This window comes from Vanessa tameamea, chromosome 12 (genome assembly GCF_037043105.1).
Source record: "Vanessa tameamea isolate UH-Manoa-2023 chromosome 12, ilVanTame1 primary haplotype, whole genome shotgun sequence".
NCBI classification, from domain to species: domain Eukaryota; kingdom Metazoa; phylum Arthropoda; class Insecta; order Lepidoptera; family Nymphalidae; genus Vanessa; species Vanessa tameamea.
Genome location: NC_087320.1, coordinates 10026989 through 10048040, shown reverse-complemented (window position 1 = coordinate 10048040; position 21052 = coordinate 10026989). Strand labels below are relative to the sequence as shown.

The 21052-nt window shown below is 31.0% G+C and overlaps 1 protein-coding gene across 3 annotated transcripts in view; it reads right to left on the bottom strand.

Moving 5' to 3' along the window:
* The window catches only part of Twin (twin), a 191432-nt gene extending 170380 nt beyond the window's left edge, over positions 1-21052 (bottom strand). For 2 of the 3 annotated variants that reach the window (XM_026629557.2, XM_026629559.2), the window contains exons 1-3: positions 20912-21052; positions 1925-2040; positions 1052-1245 (exon numbers count right to left, since the gene is read on the bottom strand). In XM_026629557.2, the coding sequence (XP_026485342.1) occupies positions 1052-1245; positions 1925-2032 (302 nt within the window). In that variant the 5' untranslated portion in view covers positions 2033-2040; positions 20912-21052. Of the gene's footprint in view, positions 1-1051; positions 1246-1924; positions 2041-2370; positions 2444-20911 lie in introns of those variants that run through there. The other variant, XM_026629558.2, reaches the window with a different exon arrangement.

Genomic DNA, 21052 nt, shown 5'->3' with positions numbered 1-21052 from the left:
AAAAGTCCAAAAATCGACTTAGTTTTTAACCGTTGCGATTGCAATCAGTGGAGACAATTTCGACTCTACAATAGACTCGACCCGTTCTTATATTTATTATGGTCAAGCTGACTTGCTATCGGACTGGCCATTTGCTACGTGAAATAAACGTATGAGAAAAAAATCATCATAAGTAACAAAATTTAGAAACCATATGTACATAATTTCTTACGAATGCATAGATTAATATGGAAAAAATCTATATACGGTTAAGTAAATTCAACGAATCAACAATTCTAATTCACTGGACGGCATTCTTAATCTGTAGGTTTACGCGAACATTAAACGCCAATGATAATATTTATACACAACATGCGAAACGCTTTCTCTGATAACGTCTTTCGTTTTGATATTCGAATATGATTTTTATAAAACAACTTATATCACATTTTTTTGTCAATAAATTTTTAATAGATAGGTTATGTAAATATACAATATAAATCATATAATATATAATTACGTATATATAATTCAATTCTTAAAAACATCTTGGTATTATTATACACAGAAGATTACATGTAAAATGTATTAAAAATATTTTTTATATCGAAATAAAAAAAAACTAACTATTAGCCAGACACAAATTTATCTCATTTTAACATCATTTTTGTAAATTATAAATAAATTGATGCCATACAATACGATAAAAGATTATAGAAAAGGTACTCCATACAAGATGTATGTGCAGTTTATAAATAAAGATTATGATATAATGTAAATATATAGTCAGGAATAATGTAGTTTAATTCCACCAGTGAAAAATAATTTTAATAAAAAAAATGTGCGTTAACATGGGTTGACTTCCATGTGGAGTACATTTATTTATTGCCAAATAGTTTATGATACCAATTATGACAAAGTGTAACAAATACGTTTTCTTTTCGTAGAGAATCTACACTCCGTCATATACTCCGGTTACATGTAAACGAAATCATCAAAATGAAGCTTCAAATAGCATTTTTAGATTCTACTTGAATGAAGTATAATTCAGTCAGAAGATTGTTTAGACTACCTTAGCTGTATCAAATCTCCAAGCTCAGCGGGCAAGGTTCGTAGTTTGTTGTTGGACATGTCGAGCGTGTGAAGATTCGCCAGCTGGCTGATGTCAGGCGGGATCCTCTGCAGGGAATTGTCGTTCAGGTACAACGCGGTCAGGTGCGTCAGTTGGAACAATGGAGGCGCCAGAGCGCGCACACCTCCTGTTATCTGAAACGTGGAAAATATCCTTAAAATATTTTTATCGAAATGTTCACATTTAGATTCAACATTAACGACCTGCAAAGTCACGGCTAGTCAAGTCTAATTTTTTTATAAGGAGTATTTTTTGATCCTACCATCTGCTCGAATCGAACCCCTGTTTCCTTGCGATGTTTTCCTTCACCAATTCAGGATTGCCAATCCAAGTTTAAATCCGTAGTAATCTCATCTATTGTTTAAATCTTGGTATTATTTTATTTTCTAAATGTAGTAAATGGACCTAGGTTATAAATGTAGCTCAAAAGATCAGATCCCTTGTGACTTTTACATCCATATGCGCAAATTTATCATGTTACCAAAATAATACAGTAAAATTTGATAAAATATCTTAAATTAAAACAGCACAATTACACGATAGCTTAAGATCTAAGAAGATGAATTAATAAAAAAATGCCAAGACAGACATTTCCTAATCAGTTTTGGTTTACAAAGGTTATAAGGACATAAGGTCATTGACTTTAATGTCAATATTTAGGCTAATTTTATAACCTAATCTTTTCAATTTAATTTTATATACATCGTCATATCTCTCGATATGATATCATATAATCGTGACTTTCTCTTAGCAACTTACCTTATCTCTAATTACTTCGCAAATTTGAAGTATTTGATATCGAGCATCACTCACCTCAAGCGTAGTCCAGCCTCCGCGCCTGCCAGATGCCCGCTCCGCTTCCGACATAATGTGGTACGTGCGCCCGCTAGCGCCCTCATGCTTGTCTTTATTGCGAGACATTCTGTCACCTGGAGCGGAAAGCACCAAACAAACGATCAAATATCTGCATATATATCAAACATAAAACGCTGATCGAAGTTTAACTTTAATCTGAACCGTGATTGGTTAATGGCATCCATGACGCAATAGGTGACCAATCAGTGTTCAGTATTTAGTCAGATTAGTAAACCTGACTTTAATCGGCGTTACAGAAATTTGGAATTAGTGTCCAAAGAAGAAGTGACATACGAATCAAGACATACAACCAAAATATTTTTGATAAAATTGAAAATTTACTTTGACAATAAAAACATTTTCTATCAAAAAACAACAAATACAAATATCTATTATAAACATACGTAAAACTTTATTCAGTACAATTTCGAAAACTATTTCTTTAAAAACTATATCACGAGACACTTGCCAATCAGAATCGAGAGGCAAATGATTACATCAAGATGCTATTTTGTTCTACAGACGTTAATTACGATACCTTTACCTACTTAATTTACATTGAGTTTTTCTAAATTGTATTTTATCTACGTAATTAAATGTATTATTAGCTACTGATCTATTATTTCATTCATGTAATCAATGTTAACTAAGTTACAAATTTAATAACAAAAATATTAAGAACTCGTATAATTGTTGGAGAATGTTCTGGATCGAAACGTTAGCTTGAAGGGGAAGTTATCAGATCATATTCGAAACGGGAGACGTAATGTTATAATAATCGAGTTAACGCTGATGTATTCTCTTGGAAGACTGTTGTGAGTTTCATAATGTAGTCTCGGGTGAATTGATACGATTACTCCGCAATTAGATAAGACTGTAATTTATTATTCCATATATAATAAGTTCTCGTTGTATCGAGAAAAATGCAAATACATTTTTATGTCCAAGAGCCAATTTGACCAAATTGATCGATTTAGGCTGTTGCCAGACTTTCGTCTGAGAGATTGTCGATGACGATAACAGTTCCTACTTTATATACCAAATCATCGCTCTACTGCTAGAGAGACCACGTCAATCCATCGAACGATGTTCGATTGTCGTTTTATCGATCAACTAAAACTACGGTTTATGGCTTAACAATCTATATTGTTGTTGATTATGACAAAAAAATCAACGGTTTCGATCGATACCAAGTGTACAGCGTAGTGGAGGTAAGCTCCAAACTTTCTCCTGAAGTTGAGAGGTTGAGGGCATTTACGGGCTGCTGCTAATAACCTCCTAATTTAATTTAAATACAGTTAGCCGTTTGTGCGTATTACTTTTAAAAACTTAGATCCTTTCATTTTTATTTTTATTTTAGATGTTTTAAATACAAAAATAAAAAAAATAAACTTCGGTAATGAAGGATTTTATAAAAATCATAGTATTATGGTGTTGTATGGAAAATTAAAATAAACGCCTCGCAACTATTTGCAAGTAATTTGGTATTGTTATGTAATCAAACATCATCTCAACATGGCTTTCAACCGATTAATGCGTATAACTCAATATCTCATTACTAGCCTACTAGTCTTGGGTTCATTTAAAAAAAATTACATTAAAAAAAATACTATGTTTTATCTTAATATAAGTTATCTCCTCGTAATGATATTAAATAAATATAACGCAAGATCATATTACTACGTTTTTCTCTTATAGTACTTTAAGATACCAAGCGATATGGATTCTATATTAGGGCGAAATTTTAAAAATAGTCTAAATCAATTTTAAATATATAAAACAGAAAAATATTAACTGGATTTTTTAAGGTTTTATAGAAGCTTTTTTTGAGGAAATTGACAAATTAACTGTTGTAAAAATCATCAGATTTTCAGACCACTTCAAAATCAGTTTTACTTTACCAACTAAAAAAATAAAAACTTATGATATGCGATTATTCTTGGCTGCGACTCCTTACGATACCAAATAGTATATTATAAAGAGAAATCTTTCGTATTAATAGATACACAAAATCGTGTATAGAACCCGTTTGTACAACAAACAAAAACTCGTAAGCCCACTGCTGGGCTTACCCCACTCTTGAGGTGAAGAGGTTTGAAGCTAACCATCATGCTATTGCAATGCGATTTGACGGAAAAGGCGAAAATTCATTAAAGAATTGCAATTAAACTAAATAAAAAATTTAGCACAAAAACTTTAGTGGTACTCGCTCGGATTTGAACCCGCCATCTCCAGTTATGATTCACCAGTTCCAGCCATTGGGTACCTCACTGTAATGGCTTAAGGTACTACTATTTTTCTTGTCAGATGTAACGCATTAGTGTCTTGTATCTGGCTCATTCAAAGTTACCACCAGTTTGATATTCTCTCTAGTGATAAACCCACAAATAACTCAACCGTTATTTAATCAATACGGTACATAACATATTTATATTTACAATTATATTAAATCCTGCACGATAAATAATCAACGTATCAACGTTATCTATTAAAAACCTTGTACAGAACAATACGTCTTGTGTGTATTTATCTTAGTTTCTATTTTGATTATAATATAATTTAATAGTAAAACAGTTAATACTTGCAATGTAATTATTATTGTTATTTTTAAATTGTTACGAGTGACAAAAAAAATCGAGAAAAAATTTAAGCTAGGGCAATTAAACGGACGCTTAATCTGTTGGGATTAAATAAAAAGTTTATTTCTGGTAATATAATAAAGTAAAAGTTACATTCACTACCAAAAGAAATATAACCAACGGTACTTTTATCATGGAAAAATGAATTTGAATCCGTCCAAATCTTCGAGCGAGCAAATTATGAAATATACAAATATATGATGACACGGCGATTGTATGACCCACTCCCAAAGCACAATACCAAGTAATACACCAAAATTATACCCGTAACATGCAAACCGGCGCACGTGCATCACGATGTATTCGCACTTTCACGACCAATACACTCAACGTACTGAAATGGTTTACCGATTCGTATATTTTTAGAAACGCAATAACAAATTGTCGAAAATCTAGACAAAGATAGACATCGTCTTAATTTGACGTACTTTGCAGTTCGAGACTTGAAAATCATTTAAGAAAATCGACATCGACAACATACTAGGCGCTCTACATTAGCAGCCTGTAAATTTCCCATTGCTGGGCTAAGGCCTCTTGTCCCTTTGAGCAGAAAGTTTGGAGCATATTCCACCGCGCTGCTTCAATGCGGGTTGGTGGAATCCACATGTGGCAGAATTTCGTTGAAATAGACACATGCAGGTTTTCTCACGATGTTTTCCTTCATCGCCGAGCACGAGATGAATTATAAACACAAATTAAACACATGAAAATTCAGTGCGCTTTAAGAAATACAATCCATTCCTTAACCTTAATCATGAATGCATCACTAACCATAACAACTACGATGTTATGTATATTGTGCCTGTAATAACGCTGGCTTACTCGCCCTTCAAATCAGAACAACAATATAAAGTACTATAGTTTGGCGATAGAATATGTAATGAATGTGTAAATGTTTATGAATTGATAGTTTAGATAACAAAATTATATTCTCCCGATGTCTGTATACGTAACCGTTGCCTATTAATACGCTTTAGGTATCGTACACAATCAAATGTAAAGCGTATCCTTTTGTGTACGTACTCTGTTTTACTAGAGCTATAAGGCTTATGTAGATCCTAAAAATGACTTCTAAAAGAATAGAGAGAATAATTCTACATTTTAAAGAAACATTTATATTAACATTAACGAAGGAGTAAAAGGGAAAGTCGTGCGGTAATAGTTTTTCTTAGCTTTCGTTAGGCTGGCTGGGTATGCTGGCTGTCGTTTGGAACTATTTAGAAGGTAGAATTTGGACTAACACGTTTAAGTTACTTTACGATGTTTTCTTATGATAATTACCGCCGAGCCCGAGATATATATATTTTTAATTTCCTATAAGGAGGCAGACTGGCAAAATAACTGAAGTAAGTGGCCACTATTGCCAGCTTAGAAATGATCATTGTAAGAAATAGTAACCATCCCTTACGACGCCACCTACCTTGGGAACTAAAATGTTATGTCACTTCAAACCGGAACACAACAATATTAAGTATTAGTGCTTGGCGGCAGTATGTATGACGATTGGGTGGTACCTACCCATAAGGGCTTGCAACAAGCCCAAATACCAAGTAAGTTCTAAAAATAAAAAAACATAAAACTAAGTGTTGTTGCGCCGAACTTGAACCCGATCGTCTGTTAAGATACACTTGTCCTATCCACTGCACCATCTCGGCTCCCCAATTATTTACTATGATATTATTTCGTGACGAATGACAACGCTTCTAGTAAATACGGATTTCGTATAATATTATAATTACATAATTTATTCGAGTAAGATAATTTGACCATTATTAGTCGAATGGTTTACACTTTCGCGTATAAGAAGTCGTTATTAAAAGCTAGTTAATCCTTACTTTTATTATAAGTACTTAAACTATTCTGTAATGGAAATGCGTTTAAGCTTACGAGCGCAATTAATACTCAATCTATTATAAAGTCTCTAGATTTCAAAAAGCCAGATTTCTAGTCAGATATGATTAAGTAACAACAAATTTTGGCTAAAGGTCTTTGAATGTCGAATCTTAAATTAGAGATTAGTTTTGTATAAAGAAGTAACAATCAGTACGTGTTTCAATAACTGTCAGACTGTCGTATTACAGATGCAATTTTTTTGCACCGTTGTTTTTTAATTATAAATAATTATAATAAATGATCGTCGTAAAAGCTTTTAGAAATTTAGAAATCCATATTATCCATAATAACTATTAATTTTAATATAAATTAAAAAAAACATGTTTTCAAACGCTTCTATATACCTTCTAGATACCTTCTACATACGTACATATATATAGTGTCGTATCTATAGAGCACGTGTGTTGAATTTTTTTGAATACAATGAATAATTGATAAGAAATTAGTGTTTTTGTTAAATATTGCTGTTAGTACGGTCGTAAAAATACTAATCTCCAATAACAATAATGTTTTTGATGGTATTATTGCGGTATAGTTTTTCTGTCGACGAAAATTAGAGTGATTCCAAACTTATGGACGGTAGTGTATATATAGTGTTATATCCATAGAGTTTCTCTGTGCATACAAACAGGAAACTCACCGCAGAACACGATTTTCAAATATAATGAAGTGATATGCATCATTGAATGTAATAATTATCAAATTTAAAGGATGTCATATCACTGTAAGTCCACTTTGAAAATTAATGAGTAAAATATAAATTATTTATCAAGCAAAGCAGTACTGTCGTTAAATAATAGTGTGACGGTTCAATTTTGTCAGCAGGACGCAGATTGATGATCGATCTACCGATTAATACGGATTTGAGATGTACGTTCTTACATACATATTAAAATCACGGATTCTAATGTGATTTTTAGACTACAACATAATATTAAGAACATATATGAATAGACTTTGTTCTAAGTACAACATGCTCTAAAATTGTGAATCTTGACATATTTTCTGCCTTAACTAAATTTAAGAAAATAAATTAATAAAAAAAAAATACTTTAATTTATATTAATATTCATTCTTGGTTTCTATTAGTATTCTAATATATCGTATTATTTAATTATTATATTGTTTAGTTAATTGAAAAGATATATCAAATCTAAGAAATTGTTTTAAGTATAACATAGTTGTAATTTTTTAATAAATGTGATGTTGATGAAACTATAAATAAATATAAAAATAGAATAATTCGTAAATGTATATCGAAATCTAGGAAGAATTAAATATTGCCTCAACCACAATACAATATCTTGGCGTAAGATTTTTTTTTCTCATTGCGTATAAAATATAAATTATCATACCGACATTACGTCACCATTTCAAACTGCAAACTGCGATGCGTATGATTTTGCAACCACAACCAAAAATAAAAATAATTCTCCGTTATACATAAGTAGGCCAATTTCTAATCCATTCAAGTCAGAACCAAAATCGGTTGCCTAACTCCGCAGTTTAGCTGCTAATCGGCACTGATACAAACTTTATTATGAATTTGTAACAAACCTTGACATATTGATTTTCAATTAAACGTAAATACAAATAAAACAAAATAGGTCATCGTTTTGTATGACCCTGAGATTTTTTTAAAGGTAACAATGTTACGACGGATGATAAATTGAGTAAATGAACACTGTTATTAAACAAGTATTTATTATATCTATTTTTGTTGACAATGTAATGTATATTCAATGATTTACATAACGAGTTTTTATTGATATATTTATATATTAGCTAAGGAGAAAGTTTTGAGTTTAGTTCCATCAAGCTGCTAAAATGCACGATATACACGTGGCAGATTTACACCCGAAATATGAAACTTGTCTAAGTTTAACTTCATCGCTAAGCACGATATGAGTAATATAAAAACATTAGCACATAAAAACTCATTGGCGCTTTCCCGGGTTTAAGCCCGGACACATCGGTTAAGATTAAAGTATTTTAACCAATGGAACATATCTATCGGACTATAAAATACAGCTGCAGTGTTTGAAAGTTTGCACTTATAACAGAAAATGCAAGTCTGATTTGAATATTTTTTTTTGTAAGTCTTATTGAGTAATGTATGTAGACTACAATAATACTTCTCGCTAGTACCATAAGGACCAAAACAGATATATTAAATCACGCTATGGCAACTGTACTCGTATTAAGTAAATTAGCTCATGTGTATTTAAAGAACATGGACATTTATAACTCAAATTAAATGAAACCGCGTTAAATGCACCCATGTTATGAAAGGAAAACCAATATATTTACATTTATGCTGTAGCAGTCCATTAGCAGTGTCAGAAGCACAAATTCAGGGCTGGATGTCTATTAAGCAGTTTAGGCTTCCTGGGGATCCCAAAATTTGCCAGGAATTGGGAAATTTTATTTGATTACGACCTTCGTATGATAGGAAAAAAACGCCACTATTTTTCAAAAAAATGCCTTGTTGGGATTAATACGTTATAGTAAGCTAGAAAAGGGTATAAGAGTCTCGAGAAATGCTTTGCCTAGGGTCCCCGATATAGTTAATCAGGTTCCGCACGCATTAGTTTATACCTAATTACTATATAGGACTATGTGGAAGGTTTTTAGTAAGTAAAAGAATATCCCTACTTCTATTATAAATGTGAGTGTGTTGGTTCGCTGTTAAATCCCTTCAACGGAGAATTGGTCAGACAGACAATTATATTAATCGTTACAATTTATGTGCCGTAAAGAGACATTGGTTTTATATCCCTAAATTTGCACAGAGGTTTAGTCGCGGGTAAAAAAGTATTATATCATAAAGCCAACCCAATGGAAAAAGTTTTACGAACTTTAGATATTAACGAAAATCCGAGCCTCGTAAAAATGTCGGTACACGTGTGTTATACTTAGAGTTTACAATAAGTTTTCTAAATTATATTGTTTACTAGCTGTGTCCCCAATTTCGTGTGCGTTTGAATTTAAATAAAATTTAATAAAATTATTGTTGTAGCTGTAAGTTACTCCTTATTACCTCAGCTATCTGCCAGTGAAAATCCCGTCAAAATCGGTCCAGCCGTTCCAGAGATTAACCGGAACAAACAAACAGACAAACAGACAGGCAACAATTTAAAAAAAAATGTTACTTCGGTATATGTACCGTGTATATGTATTTAGTAAAAAGCGGTTATTTTAATATTACAAGCAGACACTTCAATTTTATTATATGTACATATACATATAGATATACAATCTTTACAAGCTTTCATTTATATTCAGCAGTGCGTGTGCATGTGTGGGGGGAAATCAATGCCATTCATTTTAACCAATTTAACTCAACCCTATTGAGATAACGTGTTGGTCACACTTTTGAAGGTGGTGACAATTCATCCAAAAGACTAATATTACAAATACGAAAGTAACTTTGTCTGTCTGTCTGTTATGCTTTCACGACTAAACCACGGAATCGATTTAGGTGAAATTTGGTACGAAGCAAGTGAAGTGTAGAGTTGTATGCAAATTCTAGAAGGACGCGGACGAGCCGATTATTAAATAAAAAGATATTGAAATTGTTTTTAGACAGAGTATTTTTAACACCAACTTAATATACTATTAATATTTATCGTCAATGAGTCGTTTTCTTAGCTCTTTTTGCATAACATCTTGACCGTCATTGAGTATTTAAGTATTTAAATGTTATAGAATACGTATGCTACATATAAGTGAAAATTTTCTATGATAAAATCATAAATTACTTGAATATTACTCATCAATTACCTACTCTTCGTCGAATAGTATTAAAGAAAAAAATAATTTTTACTACTTATTTACAAAACAAGTAGTATTCACATATAAAATATTACGTAGGTACTCTCAGCAGCAATTTGTATTTTAAAACTGTTTTTACATTTTATTGGTTGTGAAGATATTCCGTTGAAGATTATTAATTACATATTTTTAATCTGTACTGAATTCATTTATTTCATATATTAGGAATCCTTTTAAGCAGCTGCGTTCCACGAATAGGCGTAAGTACAGAAAATTTTCTTTCGAAATCATTTACACACTTACGAAATAACATCTAATGGATATTTTACAGTAATTAATTTAAAGATTAATATTTTTGTCTTAAATGTTTATATCATCGAATTCTATACATATCAAATCCAATATTTTTACTTTTTATAAATAAGAAATGAAAAATATAAGCTAACAAAAAAAAAATATGGAAGATTTAGATTTATAATCTGTTATACAGAACTCAGAACACAATTTAAGTTGTTCGAATAAAACTGTTCAATATGAAATAGCATATGAGCTAACATTGTTGTAAAATTTTAGCTTTAAACAATGGTAATAGGTTACTAGGAAAAAAAACTAGCAATCATAAACACACAACAGAACAGGCAACACTACAAAACTAACAAATTAACACGTTTGGGTAGACCGGGGACAGTTTGACTTAGTTTTCCACCAACATTTTCGCTATTCCAATACCTAAGGGTGATTTGTGTAATGAAAAATTGCTACATAATTGTCTAAAATTACATTTCGTAGAATTTATCAACAGAATTTCCTGAAATCTTAATCAACCTATGACCACGTCTAGTGTGGCTTTATGCAAGGCTTATATTGATCAACATGTTAAAAATAGGTGTCGAACGAAACATTGACATACCAAATTCCCCGTCCCATTAAAAATGACTAACTGAAAACAAACTAATTAACTCCACGCGCAATTCTTCTTTCAGTCAAGTTAAAAATAATGACAGTATAAAGTTCATTTGGAAAGCAACCGTGGGTACATGTCACCACAAAAATATTCAAAAGCAAGATTACTTTCATAACACCTCTAACGAGTTTTTACAATTAGTCTACCTAAACTTTGTACCATCCAGCTAAGGTCTTCGTATATCAAATTTATTTTATATATAAAGCGTTGTCACTTAACAAAAAAACGTATTTCAAATGTAATAAGATATACTTATGGTTATATAAAATGTGTAGTGATTATTTCTAAAAGAATATGTCATGAACTTAACACACAAGGGAAACGGAGATCTTGTTGCTTTAAAATAAATCAAAACATTTAACTCTATTTCTCAAGCGACTAATTTTTATAATTCAGTGATATCGTAACTCGTACGTGTACGTCAGAATAGAACGTGCACCGTTTTTATCGAAGGCTTTAATGAGAATTGAATCAAAATCTATTACGCAAGTTTAAACTGTAAAGACAACATACAACATATGACGCGGCCAAGACTACGTTGTACGGCGATCTGGTTATGATGATATGGAAGAGTGTAAAAAAAAATCTTATGTATTAATTAACATGCCTGTCACCGTTAATAATCTATCATAATTCTGAATTTCATCAAAATCCTTCTAAATGTTAAAGGGTCCTCCTATTTTGAAAAACTAGTCTAGTTACCTAATTGAATTAAAATTCTCTTCACAATAATTCGTTCCTTTAGCATAGAATAGAACTATCACGAAATTCTCATATTCATTACCTAAATTCGTTTTGAAACCATTAAAAAGAACCATTCATAAGAGTCTTTGTTTCGCTAAACGTTGTTTAACATTACCGGTAACGCTTTTCAGTTACTTTAAACAGTTCTTAGTCATTTATACGACTTCAAGTAAACGAAACCGAGTTAAGTCTTTGACTGTTTTTATTGTTTAGCAATTAAAAAAGTATCGCATTAGAACTTGTTCCATATTGGTTCTAAGAATATAATTGAAATCTATACATATATCATATATATTTTAGTATTAATATAAATGCAAAAGTAACCGTCTGTCTGTTGCTCGTTCACGGCCAAATCACTGAACCGATTTTGATGAAACTTTGTATGTAGCAAGATTGAACTTCAAGGAAGGACATGGGCTTTTTATGCTTAACACAAAAAAAACAACCTTGATTGAGAAATTTGTTGGTACAAAACTCTTAATATATATATATAAATAGATATATACAAAATAAATTGATATGATAGATATCGCTTCAAATCGAATCGAATGCTTTGTCTAAGCCCAGGAAAATCGTGGAAAAATTATATACTTGGTAGTAGAAGGACAAACAGAACATACTTAGTATATAATGGTGATTGAGTCAGTGCAACTGCAGGGACAAAGGACATAACACCTTAACCCACAAGGTTAATATTTCTTACAGCGCCAATATCTATGAGCTGTGGTGACAACTCACTGCCATCATGTGGTGGCTCAGTTGCTCGTCCGCCTAACTGTTATATACTTAAAAAAAGATTTTGAACTTCGTTTTCATCTATAGATCTAATCACTCACGAAGGCGTGATGCATGCGTTTTTCAATTCAATATTGCAATTATTGCTAACCAGACAAATCGAACATATATCATTCAGATATATTGTGACCTTTTCAACAACGAAATCGACAATCACTATGTGACTTTTCTAGACCCGCAGTAGCTACCATCTAACATTAAAACTTTTTATTGAGATGGAAAGTTTAATTAAAAGAATTGGCGTTGCAGACGGTGTGAGGATTATTTGATATTTCTTAAAATTCCTATACATGCGAATAGAGGTGACATTTACTATCAGATGACCCAATTGCCCTTACTATTATACACAAAAAAAGTATTCCATACTACCTATTTATATTTCTATCTGTGTATTAAGGTTGAAATGTGGAATGTATTCAAATGAAACTCGTTTCGTATTAGTGTACCATGTATGTGTGTGTGCATAATACTTTTCGTCCTGAGTGATGAAAGGGCTTCCATTAATGAATGAAAATAAAAACTACGGCTATACTTGCTCTTTTTTCGAATCTTTGGCTTTTAATTAAGATTCGCATGTTCATTGTTAATAGAGTTAAAGAAAATGTAGTATTATTTCGTAATATAATGTTACCATCTTCTTATTAAAGTCAAGGAAAATATTAATGAAAAACTTTACGACTGCAACAAATTGGCCGTAATTAAACATAATATGGCCTTATTCACGTTAATATTATTTACGCATATGTTATTATTCACAAGCGTTTCATAAACATACTTATTAACGACAAAAACAAAGTCATTATTTTGACTACGAAAATATTTCATGTAAATTAATTTTTTAGTAAATTTTTGAGAAATAAAAATGTCAAAAATTGCTTGCAATATGTAAACAATTCTATAAGTATATTAACTACATATTAGTCTTAAAAATATAATGAAGAACTATACAGTCTTTTTAGGTTAGAGACATAGGCTAACCCATGGTCTCCCACGGCAGTGCACGGAACCACGCTATACGAATATATCATATATCAATTGTCAATGAAAGATGTTCATAATGGCTGAACGTCATTGACTCACATATCTGATTGCAAATTGATTGTGATGTCCTAAGGGATGCGAGATGCTAACGAGGTTCTGGATTTACTTTTGAAAGGCCAAATATCATGTGCCGACAAAATTATAACCTTAATCTGATAACGGACTAATTCACACTGAAGAACGACATCTCGAGTAAATGGCGGTTAAACTAATAACACTTAGTTTCCAACTCCGCAAAGTTAATACATCCTTCCTTGGGCACGGTATTCGCTTCTATAATAAGATTCCACAGCTACTGTTAACTGGGACTATTAAAAAATTTAAAGCTCATGTCAAAAATACATTGATCAATAAGGTATAATACTCAATACAAGATTACATTAATGATAAAAAGCGTTGACTTAGTGTTTATTGATTTCTGGGCAGGATATATAAATACTTAATTGTTCTTTACTGACATACTCCGTAATTAAAATGATGGAAAAGAGTAAATACTGAGTTTCTTGACGGTTCTGCTCGGCAGAATCAACTTTCCGAAGCAGTGGTGGCTTTACGTTTAATTCAACACTGTAACGTGCCGATTCAAAGTGCTTTAATGAGCCTACTTGAATAAAGAATATTTTGATTATGAACATTTAATTCCTAAACGACTGCCAGTATCCAACATTGTTTGATCGTTGCACTAATTAAATTAACATTTGTCACCTTTGATCATTCTTTTGTTTAGAAGTGTAACTTTGAGTAAAACACCAAATGATAGATTTACCAAGAACCCTCTGATTTCACCTTAATGTTAAACTGTACAAAAACAATGTAACAACGTTAGTGACTGTTTGTTTGCTATTTAGCTACGTGTTGAACTCAACATGTTTCACACAGAATCTTTTAAATCGGCTCTAAGTTAGTTTATCAATCAAAATTAGTTTATAATTATTCAGTACCTCCAGCTCGATCTTAATATATCTAACATCGATTAACGAGAAACTTGGATAAACTTGGATATGTCAAAGTTACGCTAACCTAGTATTATAAGTTTCACACAGTACATACATAATGACATTCAGAGCCTTTCCACGACAAGGTATAACAATAACAATGATTATTACTTAATATTCTAGAATGAACGAAAACAATAATTTTACATCATTTCAATGATTTAAGGAACAGTTAGATATTATGTGTAATAAGCCTGAGAAAACGGTCATCAATGTACTACTACACAAAAAATATACCGGGCCTTTACACAATAACGTAGGTATTCAAACTAGTTACAAATGTTATAGTTTTTATAAATATTAATTTATTCAAAATCATCATTGTTTCACAAATATATTTTAAATATACCTAATAGTTAATTTATTAGTATACACAGTACTAGTAGTAACTTACTTAACGATACTTTGAATTCCCTGGTCAGACAAATTAGAAGTTATTGCGTGTAACCTGTATCTTGGGATAAACACGAAGAACTCGCAAAAGTTCAAACGCGGATGAACTTTTTCGGATTTGATCGGATTTTCCGTTAATGAAAGTGAAAAAATAGGTAATGCGTTTGTGTTTCCGCACACACACACACACACTTGTAAATTAATTAATATTTATCTTTTAGAATCGCTGTAGTCAGTCAGAAGGATATCATCATTACTGTATCCTAATATCCGTTTAGAGTCACATGTAAATTTATTTATACGCAACTAGGCGCGTCTGTGGTCACCTATTTTAAATGTTAATAATAACATTTTTAGTATCCTTATTAGTGGTAGTCTCTGCTTTCGAATAACATGTTTTATATTAAAAAATGCGACGTATTTTGATGTTCACGTATCAAAATATTAAATATTTTAATAGATTTGTTTACGTAATAAATATTTGCTTTTTAAAGATTCTTTGAATGTGTACAGTATGAAATTTGACTACGTCACTTTTCTTCTTCTTTATTTAAGAATAAAGTAAAGGAAAATAACAAATTCGTTGGTGCAATAATATGATATCAGGCGAACACCTTCGTGTATTAGCATACTTGTATAAAAACAAACATGTTTTAAGAGAATAATAACCTCCACATATTATTTCTTAAATGTACATTAATACGTAAATTATTAATATTTAATTCATATATTTTGTAGAACATGTCATTCATATCGCGTATCAAATGGCAAAAAGGTTTATTATATTCTTCAAAATTGTAATTAATAATAATTTAATTATCAAAACGAAAATTACCGATGACTATTTAAGCGAAATCCTTTCGTTATATTTGCATCGTACTTAATAAGAATAATATATTAAAACAAATCATACATAATTGACTTTATGAGTGATTGAAAGGTTGCTCAACCGACGAACTCCAATCAAAATCTAAGAGAATACGTGACCAGATTAAATATTTTTATATTTACATTACTCTTCACACGATACGATAAATAATTATATATGTATGTATATAAATAAATTAATCAACATTTATAATGGCGTGGCTTACGGTTTCACTTGCGTGAAATTTTACCACGCACGTTCTGTATTCCGTTCGTTTTTACGTCGACTACATCTTAATAGTCACCATTAGTTACATTCGATACATTTTTAGAGTTCCCGGCTAAAAATGGCTAAACGAGATCCTAATTAATCTTGTCAGCATGTTTTTTTTTATCTCTTTCCAAATATAAATTTTCGAAATACATTCAAAGGCAAATAACTAATTTAAAAGGTTTTATAAAAATTCATAACATCAATTGTTTTATTTTTTATTTTCAGATTCTGCTAAACTAATTGCGGAATCGAATCGTTATATTTACGCGTGTCGAACTAACTGTTCAGTTTCGTACTGATCGTTCGCGATACTAATGCTTTTTGTTGACGCAACCGTCTTTAGTTATTCTTTTTGCTTTCATTAAAAACTATGTATTCTTACCATGAAGAAATATGTTCTACTTATTTTATGAGAGTCGAGGCGATTAAATTAGCAAGGCCTGTAATAAATGAACGGAACATCATGTTGTAGTTTTGTGTATTACCTAATTAGGTATATGTACATGGTCAATAAAACTACACAATGTTTACACAACTAATATGTATTAAAGTCTGTCTGTCGCGTCACGCGAAACCACTTTATCGATTATATCGATAATATATCGATAATAAAACGCGGCATTGTAATAATTGATGACCTAGGATAACTATTATAAATTTCCTTGAGTGATTTTTTAAATTTTATTTTATTGATATAGGTAGGAAAACAGACAAATGGGCCACGTGATGGTAAGTCACCACCGCATATAGACATAGTCTCTGAAAGAAATTTTAGTCAATAACCATTCCTTAGATCGCCAATGCGCCACTAACATTGGGAACGTTGATGGGGAACGAAGATGTTGCGTTTCTTATGCCTGTAGTTACACTGGCTAACTCACCCTTCAAACCAGAACACAACATACTAAGTATTGCTGTTTTGCGGTAGAATATCAGATGAATGGGTGGTACCTACCCAGTCGAGTTTGCTCAAAGCCCTACCACTAAGTGAAATAATTTGTGCCACCATCTGTCGAAGATGAAAGTTACAAATTATTGCTTGTTTTTCAAGCGTTTATTTAACTTAATTTGTTAGTATTCGTGTATCTACACAATAAAATTTACACACACTTTTAGTGCTAGTGGCAAAACATTTAGTATATTAAATTGTATTCGTTTTAGTACATGGATCAAATTATTTTTAACACGTATTTTTAATATGATTCATGCTCCAATTGGTCGCTTTAAATATATCGAGAAATAGATTTAAATTACAATACATTTAGTTGTATAAATGTTATTAATTCGTCAAACTGTGTCTACTTGACTAACCTAACTGATTCTATTAATATTGTGAGATACTGACTCTATATATTTATGTACATTTAAAAGAACTAAACCAATTATATATATTTCTCACAAGAAGCAGTCTGTAAGCGTTCCATAGCAAGGCAAAGCCTTCCTCTTTTGAGTGGGTACAGGTGGAGATTATTCCACGACGCTGCTGAAATGCGTGTTGGTACATGCATCCTTACCATGTTTTCCTACACCGCGGCGTACGCGATGTATAATACATATAATTATGCTCATGAAAACTCAGTAGTGCTCTGATTTGAACCATTGGGTCAAAGGCATAGCGTCTCTGCTTTTTTGTTACGTACAATTAACAATTAATACTAACTCGTTGGTTCTTTAAAATTCGATGTGAAAATGTTTTTTCCAACACTATTGTAAGTTAAATTTTTAACAAAAAAAAAATCATAACCTCAACCATCAATTGAAAAGAATACAGTTAATATTATCATAAACGATTCTATTTGTATAATATGTGATTATATCATTTTGTCCGACTTCGGCCACGCCGGTCGTTCTTCACGGAGACTAGCATCTCCGCAGGGTGGACATTCTACGGCAGATTACAAATCGGATACATTCCAAACACCGCGTTCCTACAGAGAATAAGTCAAAAGAAAAACTCGAAAACTTTTTAATAGCCGGACCCTGAATTTCAATCTCGTTATCTGCAGACTATATGCATGCAGCCTGCAATATATGCATACATTCTTTAAAAAAAATTGTTTGGAATTTCAGGAACAACAAACTATACGGAGCTGATATTTCATTTCAGAAAAATTGCCTGACATTGTTCACTTCACGCGGAAACCATTAGAGGTATTCCGGACTCGGATTCAACATACAAAATATTTTCTATCCACGAAATGTAATAAATTTCTATTCAAGACGTAATTATTAACAATACTTATTAACGCGATGCAACGTAAACTCGCACGTAAATATACAGTGAGTAATGTAAAGGACCATATAGAAATTTACTACTTTATTTGATGAAAAAATTATCTTATCAACTGTTTGAAATATAAAGTTAACAATTTCAAACTTAGTGTTGACAGCCTGCATGTAAAAAAAACTGAACAAACTCTAGGCCAATGAAATGGAATTAGAGTTATTTTAATTTATACTTTACTTACATAGTTTAATCAACATTTGTAAAGCTATGCTGGCTTACAGTAAGACCATCATTGCTGCAATAAATAATAAAAAATAAAAAAAAGTGATAAATAACTTTTTTAGTAGTATTCTAAATATATAGTTCTTTTAAAAAGCTGATTCAACTTGTACTATTAGTTATGATATGAATAGCAATATATCCTTGATATATTATCAGTAATATTCTCGGTTTGAACTAAACATAGTATAATAGAGAAAAGGTGTGTGAAGTACTTCCATGTTTATATATAGTTATTAGTTCTGATAAGATTATTATTAAAACACTCTATATATTGTTATATGAAAAACCCAATTTATATGTGACATATTAAAACAAATTTAATTCTGCTTACATTCCTATTAACATTTTTGGCCAATTGCCATCATTTTAATGATATCGAACAATGTATTACATACAAACTTTGCATGTAACTTTATTGAAATGGACTTTAGAAATGGTATTCTATTTAATGCTTATTTACATTTCCACAGATAATTAACATCCTATCAAATGAGCAATAAGTTCTATCATCATACAGTGTGTGCACATTTAAAAAGAGAAGTATCAACAAAATAATCTTGTCTATTGGATGTCTATTGGATGTCTATTGGATGGATATGACAGAATTTGGCCCGAGTATTTAACATTTCACTTTATTAATATATGATTTGTTAATAGTAACATTATAATATAAATCGGCATCAGTTTATTTTATTATCCTTCAGATATTATTCAATGACACCTTTTTGTCTTAAGTTACAAATTCACTAACATAAAATTTTCTTTAAAAATTAAAAAATTATTACAGCAAATGTTAAATGATATATTAATGTCATTAGATAAATAATAATTTTGGTTAACTTATTACTTTTTTATCATTATGTTTGAGTGTATAATTTCCTTTTTATTCTGATACTTCATGTATTAACAAAATAGTTAAGCATGGGGCTTGGTTATATAAAGTTTCAATCACGTACACTTTAACTCTAATTTAGATATTAATTATATGTATATGTATATGAAAATTAGTCATATGCTTAAAATATCTAACTATAACAGGTCTAATATCTTATTCATATACAACTAAGAGAAAAAATTAATAATATATAGATAGTATCGTATATTTAAGGGATGATGAATGATAATTTGTGAAATTGTTCCTGAATTGATATTTTAATACTTTTCTGGGTAAATAATCTCACTTAAAATATGAAGTTTATTTGTATGGCAAGTAGATCATTCTCTTTACAAAAAAAACCTTTCTTTGTGTATACAATTTATTATTGTAGTAAATTGAGATTATTAATAGTCCTATTAATAATAAGCATATAACCTTCTGTCATAAAACCTAACCTATACTCATACTTTAGGACAAATGTAAATACTTTTACAGTATATTTTAGCAGTGGAATTGAAACCTAAGAATAAATAGTACTCAGTAATAAGTATTATTCAAGCTAACTTTACTTTTGAAATTGGGGCCAAAGTCACAGAGACAAACATCTGACATTGAATTTAGATGTGAACACATTGGATGCTTACAATCAACGTTAAACGAGTCGTAAGACGACTTGATGCATTTTAATCGCTGAGTAACTACAACATATAAATATATCTCAAAGATATAAGCAATAATTATCTACAAAAACAATGATCGGAGATTGTTATTATACTAAAGTATACGAATTTAAATAGTAAGAACGATACCTTTTTAGTATCGCGAGGGTTCATTAGTGGTGTTAAAAAGGCTTTGTGTGATAAAGGATTATCTTCACTTGAGTAATATGGACAACGGGAGCGTTCCATAACCTCCGTAGTTCGGGAGGTAAACCTAAAGATTGAGATGAATTATTGGTCATCACAGGCTTCCGACATATATATAAGACCTATTCCATGAAAAAAATACGGATTTAATTCATTAATTAGCCAATAAAAACGTAAATGCGTATGATCTTTGTATACAGCTGACATAAAAGAGATGGGTCGACGCACAGTTGACGGTCTACAAGCGCCAAATCACTATCCAGAGTTATGATTATTCTTAACGTCAGAAAACTATTTTAATAAAAATTGCATACCTTCATCTACTCCTTAAAAGCTTATACTTTAATTTGGATTATAGTAACGAGATAAAAATCACTGTAAACACACAATAGCACAATCTTGACAAACACCACATCAAACGTCCATTTACCGACTGCAGCGACAATCGACATTAG